A 10,366-nucleotide genomic window follows, 5' to 3' on the forward strand; every position below is an offset into this window, starting at 1 on the left:
CGAATTTTGGTCTTAAATGATGAAGTTCAATTCGCAGATGACAAATCCGTCTTTGAATTCGACTCTGTCTGTCAAACCGGCCGTAAACACGATAACTCTCGAACGAAAAGTCTAGAGGTGCATATAGCCGTCCAATTTTTTTTTTCTTGTTAATTAAAGATTAGAACGAGATGAAAATTTGCATTTGGATAAATAATGCCAATTCATGCAGAATTTCATATTGATCGCGAAATTATTCGCGAAAATTCAAGAATGTCGAAAAAAATTTACAATATTTGTCAAAAAACCAATATTTCAGTGCTTTATGGTATCAATGATGGATATATTAAGAATAATTATAATTTCTAGCGGAGTATCGAAAAATAAAACCTACGTTGACAACAAATCCTACTGAGTTGATCTTTTACAAGTAACTTTGAGATGAAAATTGCACGCTTCATGCAAAATTTCATGTTGATAGCATCGCAGAATATCGAAAAGAAGAGAAAATCATTGGTAAAAAAACACTGGTGACGAGAAGGTAGGCGCTTTTGAACGCAGGACACATATACACCTGTAAACAGTTCTGTGGCCTACGAGAGCGCAATTGGCGCACGATTGAACAAGCGCTCAAAAACTCCTGACTTCTTGTCAGTGCTTTCTTCATTTTCGTATTCAATTTCAAATCACTTCGAGAACAATGAAATTTGAAACAAATCATGACTAAGTACAATATGATTGCATAAAAACAAAGGTAACTTCTGATAATTAATTGATTATAATTATGCTTTGTGTATTTTAAGATGAATAACACTGAAATTTTCCATTCTATTAACATAAAATTCACATTATATCGTGGCTTCTACAGGTGAATTTGACTGAACACAACCTTGAAACATGTTATTGAAAAAATACGGCAAATTCAACTCGCTGATTCATTATTTCACAGAATATCTCAATCCGTATGAGAAAACATAATCATTGCGATATCCGAAAATATGTAAAGATTATCTTATACCTAATGGGAATATACCACTTTGGGGTTTAGAATAGTTATTTATAATACAAGTGCAGAAGACATTGATATTTTTCCACGAGTTCAAAATTCGAACACGAGCATCGAAGTGGCGAGTTTTTGAATGAACGAGTGTTAGAAGTGTTCTGTACGAGTATTATATATTATTTTCTTTTTTTCACTCAATTTCAATTGAAATTAATGGAATATTTCCATGAATATTGTTTAGTGGTTTTTGCATTGAAAAAGGTTGGTTGGAAGAACAGTTTTATGTATCTCAAATTTGACTGATAATAGGTAAACCCATGACAGGAGAGTTCCGAGTACCAACATATAAAAATGAAATTAACTAAGAAATCTCTGTGAAACTGAGATATTCCCTCACGATTTTGTTCTATAAAGCATGGCAATGCGCAACGATAAAATTCTCCACAGAATTAGAGAAAAATATTATCCGAAACTCATCGAAAACATTAGATTTTCCAAGGGCTAGAAGTCCCTCTGTCATCAATCAAGAAATATTGGACGAAATTCAAATCCCTATTGAATAATTCAGACTGAAAACCTTATCTGCATCTTCCCTTCCACTCGTTCAGATATTAATATGCATGAGAAACCTTTGATCTTACCGCCAGCTCCCCTGGCAAAACACCGTATGAGACCAATATCCCAAAATGGAACATGAATGTCTTATTTTATACACCTGGCTATTTTTATTTATGCCCATCGTAAACCGAACTCATAAAAAGGTGATTTAGATCTCTCTTAACATCATCGTCCTGATCCACCTCAGGGAGCTGAATCGGTACTTGTGTATGCCTACAACTGAAGGGAGAAACCCTTACAAGATTTTCGATTGAACGTAAACATAAAGGTTCGCTGTACGAGTAACCAAAAGTTCTTTTTTCACGTGATTCTTCTGGTTTCAAATAATGAATTGGAAATTCCATTTCGAGTACCTAACTGAATTATCAAACAAAATACATAAAAATTACCTCAATTATTTCTCCATAGAATGTATTCTTCATAGTCAACCTGTGTTTATAAAAATTTCCTAGAGTTCATCATTCTAACTGTAAATTGACTGCTTCTTCTGTAGTCATACTTGAAGTAGATTCAATTTATCAAGGAGACAGTTCCAATAGTTAAATGCCATAAAAATATCAAATTTTTATATTACTACTTTCAAACTTTCACATTCGAATATATCTATTCGATATAGATAGGTAAATTCATTCGACTAGAAATACAAATTCAACTGATAAAGATTTTATTACCCTAATCATTGAAAACTGTAGAATTCTATTGAAATTTCCAATAAATAACCTTCATCAAGTAGACTCCGTTGAACTAAGTTAAAATCCCGTTCAAATAATTTCTGTTTTCAATTTTAATTCATTTTAGGTTCCACCAATTTAATAATAATAATAATAAAGGTCTTTATTCAATTATTTCATGAAAAACAATAACAAAACTCTTACAACTATAGAAATAATTGAAAGGGCGAGATCCAGCACACTGCATCGAGCGTACTGTTCAATCTAACCCCCAGATTCATTGACAAAAAAAAATATAGAAAAATTCATCTTAACAACTAAGCTCATACCAAACCCTCAAATATATTCTAATCACCCAAAACAAGACAAAAATCATATCACAATTGTATGAAAAATCAAAATATATGCACACCAAAAGGAACAAATATATATCCTCACAAATATCAAACAGATAGAATAGCCATCTGCTTTCTTAATAAAATAACCGAAATTTTGTGAAACGTCCGATAAAAAGTTGAAATACTTTAAAAAATTCAAAAAGGAACAGTACAGTACATATAAACTATATCAATCACTTGACTGTTTTAATCGCAAAATTGAAATAGATATTAATATTGATTTTCTGCATCTTCTAGAGAAGAAAATTTTTTTTTCCTCGAACAATTCTGTCTTGAACATGGAAGTAAAACTCCGCAAACTGTGACACTGTTCCTTATGGACCACAAGAAAATATGTCCTATTTGCTGCAATGACTTAAATTTAAGAGCGTCGTAAATTTTTCATGGCTTCTTATAAATCCAATCTCCAATACTCTAGTTTGTACAGATCAAATTTTATCGTTTTCAGAGCTATTATTTCCAGACCCGAGCTGAAAATATCCTATTTCCATTAAATAAGTTGAATGCCATTGAAAGTTCAAAAAACAATCTTTAAACTAGTGGCTCCAAATTTCAATAAACATATTATTTATTATTCGCAATATTTCATGTTAGAATAAGACGAACAAAGTATGTAATGACCTTAAAACCGGATCGATCTGGCAACGACGCAAAAATGGAATATCTCCTTATGAGCACCCCTGCCATTGCGCAGATGCGCCAAATCGTCTCATCCTTCTTGTTTGTAAGTATGCGCATAAGCTGGTAAAAAGAAAAAAGTGGCAGAAGCGTCAAACGAATCTCGAGTTTAGTTCTTGACTGTGCTATTTCAAGTTAGGCAAGTTTCATTCGTGCATTCGGAATTTCGCTCTGAATCTTTAATTGGTTTCTACATCTTTACTGAACATGGAGGAAATGGACGATAGCAACATTGTTATTCCTCAAGAAATTCTTGATAAGAGGTTAGATCGTTATTGTTTTGAATTGTTTACTTCAGAAAGTAAATTAAATAAACAAAGGGGTATCAGGCAATGTTTTCTGTTTCAGACCAGTTTCTGCTTATGCACTGTTTTTCCGAGATACTCAGGCTGCCATAAAGGGCCAAAATCCGAATGCAAGTTTTGGAGAAGTATCCAAGATCGTCGCATCGATGTGGGATGCATTGGATTCCGAACATAAAAATGTAAGTTTCGATGAGTTATATATTTTACAGCGAGTTGTTATTTCTAATGGAAATGTCAAGCTATAATTATCCAGAAATCAATTAAATACTAAATAATTACCGGTTCTAGTTGTTGATTTTGAAGAAGTTTAGGTACTTCAACATATACATCGCAAAATTTCTTGAGATCATCTTTAAAATTAATTGAATTGACGGAAACCTCTTTAGTTAAAATTATTGTCCAAAATAATTCACAATATTATGTACCTACCTGTTGAATGTCATCTTCACTGAATTCATGCAGTGTTGCTGTCATCTATGGGAAAATAGGAAAATTTAAAATCAGTTTCTTACAAGATTAATTAAATTGATGCATATCTTTGTTTTATTGAATTAATTTCATAAACTATGGATTTTCTAAAGAAAAAATCAATTTTCAACTAATTCGTTAAATGTGGACCAAAATCCATCACAAATTCCTTCATTGTTGAGTTCAACTAAATTTTTCCACAGGTCTACAAAAAGAAAACTGAAGCCGCTAAAAAAGAATATCTCAAGGCCCTTGCTGCCTACAGGGCGAGTTTGGTATCGAAAGGTGCTGGCGAGGGTGATGGTATGTACGGAAACTACAGTAACTACACTCCAAATAATCCCCAATATGGAGGTTACAACCCCCAGGGTAGAGCAGTTCCCTCCCCACCGATGTCTCAAGCCCAGACTCCTCCTTCCAATCAGCAGGGAGGACCGATGGGAAAAAAGCCTCAGGGTATGATGGGTCCCGGAGGGCCTATGAACCCTGGGCAACAAGGACCACATCCGGGTATGATGCAGTCCCCCATGGGGCACATGGGCATGGGACACATGCAACAGCCACCGCACAATAGTTACATGCAGCAGGTTGGTTTTTTTATAATTATTTCGAAAGATTCAACAATTAAATTAATTCCTAGAAAAATTAATGAATGTCAGGAAGTAGTTCAGTATTTGTGGATTTCTTAAAGGATTTAAATATTTTTTATTCCTCATTTCTTTGAGAATTATGTTAAGGTGAAGTTTCAAATACCTTATATGTAGGTAATTGTATTTTTATTGTTTGTAATTTCTATTGGTACAGTCCTATTCATCTTAGAGGGTATGGTCCGTTAATCACCTTAGTTACTATGGTTAGTAAGTTGGTGGTCCGTATATGTTTTCAAATTCCTCAAAAACCGGTGACTATTTCCTCAAACTTCGGTGAGTTATCAGTCACCAGAGCAATCGTACTTCAATTCTTGTTAGGTTCGGTAACCACGCCCACCCCAGTTGACAGTTGTCATTTTAATTTTCAGATTATTGTTTATTAATATTTTCCATGACATCTAACACTCAAAAACTTTATTATTTTAATAATGAAATAAATACCCTTCAGAGCCATTATAACTATTAGTTATTTACAAATTAAAAGAGATCAATCATTTATGACCTCCAAAATTCTGTCAATGAAAAATTTAGTTATGGTGGATTTATGCACCAGTCCTAAGAACTAAGACTAAACCTAAGAATTGAACGCTAACAAATCAATGAAGGCGTTTATGCACGTTTCCTTAGAACTAAGAACTAACACTAGCAGGCCAACTGTTAACTAAGAACTAAGGGCTCAGGTAAAATATAAAAGTACAGTGCATCCCATTTTGGGTGAGACAGCCAGGTTTCTCGCTTGTTATTTAAGATAGAGCCTTGCGGTTTTCACGTTCCTGTCCTACTTTTTCGTGAAACTCAAGTTGGTCTAATCAGATTTTGCATAACTGTTTCCGTTCAAAAGATACAGGGTGATTTTGGAAATTGATACTTTTCGGACCCCTCCTTTATCTCCGAAGTTATTAGAAATAATGCTGAGCTGAAAACTACGTCTGAATCAGAATTCTGCGTAGAATCCAGTGGCGTACTCAATATATTTTTCGGGATATGGTTTTGAAGATTCAACACAAACCTTATATTTTTTTCAATGGAACACCATGTATATCATTACTTCGTTGAATTCGTTATTTTTTCCCTTCAAAATGATGTATGATACTATGTAGGTAGGATGTTTAGATAAAAACACTTAAACATCAAATAATGATGATTTTTTTGTAAATGGGTCATGAATTCGATAAGAGGATTATTACTTTCGATTTTTAAAAGTAGTAGGTCATTGATGATACAAACATCCTTGTTGTTATTATGGCTACTATGCATTTGGGAGCATTGTTTTATCAAGTAGGCATTGGAGGGAAAAAAAACCAATCTGATCTAGCTGTCATCGCTATGAATTATTGTTATTATTATTGATTCTTCTTTTATATGATAAATCCATTGCCCATTAACAAAAAATCATCATTATTTGATGTTTTAGTGTTTTTTTTTCAACATTTCTGAACATACTACCTACATAGTATCATACATCATTTTGAAGGGAAAAAATAACGAATTCAACGAAGTAATGATATACATGGTGTTCCATTAAAAATAAAAATATGGGTTTGTGGTGAATCTTCAAAACCATACCCCGAAAAAAAAATTGAGTACGCCACTGTAAACAAGCGAGAAACCTGGCTGTCTCACCCAAACTGGGATGCACTGTACACGTGCGCCGCATAGAATTTCAATATTAACGAGTACCAGTTTCTATCATTTTATGTTCTTTATTCGTGTTTATCAATCAATGAAAAGTATCAGGAGTATTTGAAAAAATTAAATTAAATTTTTTCACAATAAATATCAACGTCAAACATCGAAGTATAGAACAAATAGAAAGTAGTTCGAGCACGTGCGCATGCCTTAACTATGAACTAACAAGAGAGTGCATAAACGCCATTGAATTCTTAGGTTAGGTTTAGTTCATAGTTCTTAGGTACAGTGCATAAATCCACCATTAAGTGTCATGCGGTCCGTAAATACAAAACAGGTAGCCAGATTGTATTTCAAAGATTTCAGATATATTTTATTGTTGGTTGAGTAGAAAAAGCTTATTATTTTTTTTTTTTTCAGAAATTTTGATATTGAAAACACATCAACCAAGTCTTTAAATTTGTGAATAGCTATCTTGCCAAAATTGAAATGTTAGCCAAAACGCAAAGAGAGTGATCATATTTCTGTCCCTAAATATAATTTGTTAGTGTAATATTTGTGTCAAAGTAAAACATTTGTTGTATTTTGGTACTTCTGCCATTAATTTTAAATATTTCTAGATTTTTGTTTCTTTCAAACAGGTTATCTAAGTTGTATATCATTTTCGAACTTATTTGATTGAATTTTAATTATTATTACTCGGTAATTATTCTTGGTCTATTATTAACCACAAATATTTGTGCTGCATACTTATTCAAATCTTTAAAATCGCCTGGGTTATCTGAAAATACTAAGACATATATCAGGATTTGAAATAGTATAATTTTTTAAATTTTTTTCCAGCCACATCCATCACAACACATGCCGGTGTCCCCTCAGCAGCACGTTCCCCACTCGCCCCAACAACACGTACCAGTGTCCCCCCACATGCAACACATGAGCCCCCCACCCATGGTTTCCAGTTCACCGCCCGTGTCTGCGCCCTCGCCCGCCATACCAACGTCAGTGGCGCAGCAACAAAGTATGGCCGCCCAGGTTGCCGCCCACCAACAGCAGCAGGCCGCAGCTGCCCATCACCAAGCGCAGCAAGGTCAGATGGGACCTGGTCAGAGGCCCAACTCTTGCATACGTAACGGGTGTCCCAATCCAGCTATCACAAATCCCGAATGGGAAGATGAGTATTGCAGTAACGAATGCGTTGTGAGTCATTGCAGGTAAGGAGAATCTTCAACCTAATTTTGATATTACCGAATAACATAACTTTCAGAATCGGTTTCAATGCTTCAATAATGACTTCTTTCATATCTTTTATCGATTGAAAACGATTAATTCAAAGTGGTAGTTAAAAGTTTTGAATAGAAAAGATCGATGAGCTTTTAGCCAAAAATTCGTTATATTACGTTGAGAAGGTTCAGCTTCATATTAGTATTTTGTTGTTCACAAATCTGTTTGTTTTTTGTCGAATTATGTAACATAATTCACTAAATTTTTATTGAAATTCGTCAAATACTTCCACTAATATTATTTAGTGATTTTTGCATTGAAAATGTTGGTTGGTAGAACCGTTTTCTGTATCACAAATTTGACAGATAATAGATCCGTGACAGGAGGGTTCTATTACCAACATATAATAACGAAATATAACCATAAAATCTGTGTGAGACTGAAATACGCTCTATTAGTGATGACGTCACACACCGCCATATTTGGTTCTCCTGTCAGTGTTCGAATTCCAAACAAACAAAATGTTATTCAAATTAGTACGTTGTCGTTGAAGAAATTGGCTTATTTTGTTAAATGAGGTTATTCAAGGAACGATTTTACTATTAATTGATAGACAGAAGGCACGAGATTAATGCCAGTAAGTTTGAACTTGAAGTTCAACTAATAAACACAGCTTTTTACAAAGTCTGGGAAATTATACAGGATTCAAACTTACTGGTATTAACCTCGTTCCTTCTGTCTATCAATTAATACTGGAATCGTTCCTCAAATACTCTTATTTATGAAAATAAACCAATTCCTTCAACGATACCGTACTATTTTGAATGACAATTTATTTGTTTGGATTCCGAACACTGACAGGAGAACCAAAAATGGCGGTGTGTGACGTCACACTAATAGAGCGTATTTGACAGATAATAGATCCATGACAGGTGGGTTATAGTACCAACATATAATAATGAAATATAACCATGAAATATGGGACAAAGACAGATTTGCCACGGAATTAGAAAATCAATATATTTCGATTATTGAGATCGATAAATTATATCCAACTCTTCTAATTGAATTTGCTGTTCATTATTGAATAAAACATTTGCTGATCGTGTCCTAATTCTTATTTATTTTTCAGAGATGTATTCACAAATTGGGTCGTCAGTAACAAGAACCAATCACAAAATTTTTCCACTGTTAAATAAACAATATCCTATTTAGGCTAAGAAAATGAGACATTTATAGAAGCAATACCAACAAATTGTTACTTTGAGCCATACACTAAGATTTGGAATGAAGTATAATAAAAGGCAACATTAAGAGCACTCCTAATAAACCATAATAGATATTCATTGCAAAATTTCCCAATTTAAAGAAATATTTTGATACGAAGAGTTGCAGGAAACTTAAACCGATCGATGTGTGTAGTTCAAAGTTCAATAAAAACAGAATTTCTTATGAATTTCGAAATTCTAATGTGTGCAACATGTGAAAAATCTGAAGTTTCTTTGAAATAGTATATAATAAAAATAGAGTATTAAGAAAGTTGTACATAATGAAAGATATTGGAAAATGATAATCAATTCCTAGCACCAGAAAGTGGTCGAAGTGTATGTACTTGTGAAAGCAATAGAAGAGAGCAATACAAATGAGGAGTCAGATATAGTGAGGCTGTACTGGGCAGGTTGACGAAAACATAAAAATTTTTTTCAATTTTCATTGAATTTTATATCTGTTGGATAACTATTGTTTAAATGTTTTTATTTGGATTATAAATATGTATTTATTATTCAATTGGTAAATGTATCTTATAGCAACAAATTTACTGTTAATAAAATAGTGACAACGTTATAGATTGTTTTATATCATCTCCTTTTGTGGAAAAACCACTAAATACACACTTTTCTTCATAGTTTGGTTAGGTTGCCTAACCTGTCATGATGAATAGCAGCGTTGCCAGTTTTATTTGATCAATCCTGCCCAGAATGCCTGTGCAAAGGATCAAATAATGAAAATATTCGTCTGTTCAAATAAAAAAAAAAATTGCAATACCAGAAACAGAATTCGGAATTATATTCCTAGCATACATAAAGTTGTATAATAATCTACTCTATAAATAATTTGTTAACTGAAAAACATGCTCTATAAAAATGCATGAGACTTCCCACACCCTCTGAAAAATCGTAGGTAGAAATATCCAAAGTACATAAATCAAGAAAAATGGATATGATAATTTAGTTTATTCTTATTACGATGATTATTAATTATTAGATAGGTATTTGTTGTTGATGGAAATGATGTTTTCCAAGAACTGTGAATAGACCGATTTCTTGTGAGAATGGGAATGTGTGACTGGTTTGATTTTAAATGCATTTATATAATCGTGTTCCCAAATGTCTCTGTTCCTTGTAATAATTATTGTCAGCCCTCTTCGTCCGTTTGGGAAAGTTTTCATTCAATTTGAAATTACGTCATAGTGCCATTAAGATATTTTCAGAATTAAATAACAGATATCGACAACACACAATATTATCATTCGTTGATCATTTCTTACTTTCGAAAGAAGAGAAAATTTTCCCAAGCAGGAAACTGATCAATTATTTTTATATCATTGACCAATCAAAGTGACACTTTTTTGTCGATGTATATAACTTAGCACTTGTTACTTTATTGTTATCAATGTGAGAGATGAGACAGGTTCCGTTTTATCTTAAAACACACCTAGTATTAACTACAGAAAGTGGTGAAG

At 33.2% G+C, this 10,366-nt stretch overlaps 1 protein-coding gene across 5 annotated transcripts in view; it reads left to right on the top strand.

The window, feature by feature from the left end:
- LOC123679792 (TOX high mobility group box family member 4-A-like) overlaps positions 1-9,468 on the top strand; it is a 148,026-nt gene extending 138,558 nt beyond the window's left edge. For all 5 annotated transcript variants that reach the window (XM_045617275.1, XM_045617276.1, XM_045617279.1 and 2 more), the window contains exons 5-8: positions 3,696-3,831; positions 4,324-4,707; positions 7,243-7,613; positions 8,756-9,468. In XM_045617275.1, the coding sequence (XP_045473231.1) occupies positions 3,696-3,831; positions 4,324-4,707; positions 7,243-7,613; positions 8,756-8,822 (958 nt within the window). In that variant the 3' untranslated portion in view covers positions 8,823-9,468. The remainder of the gene's footprint in view (positions 1-3,695; positions 3,832-4,323; positions 4,708-7,242; positions 7,614-8,755) is intronic.
- Positions 9,469-10,366: the final 898 nt, after the last annotated feature.

Source organism: Harmonia axyridis, chromosome 5, assembly GCF_914767665.1.
Source record: "Harmonia axyridis chromosome 5, icHarAxyr1.1, whole genome shotgun sequence".
In the NCBI taxonomy this organism is placed as follows: domain Eukaryota; kingdom Metazoa; phylum Arthropoda; class Insecta; order Coleoptera; family Coccinellidae; genus Harmonia; species Harmonia axyridis.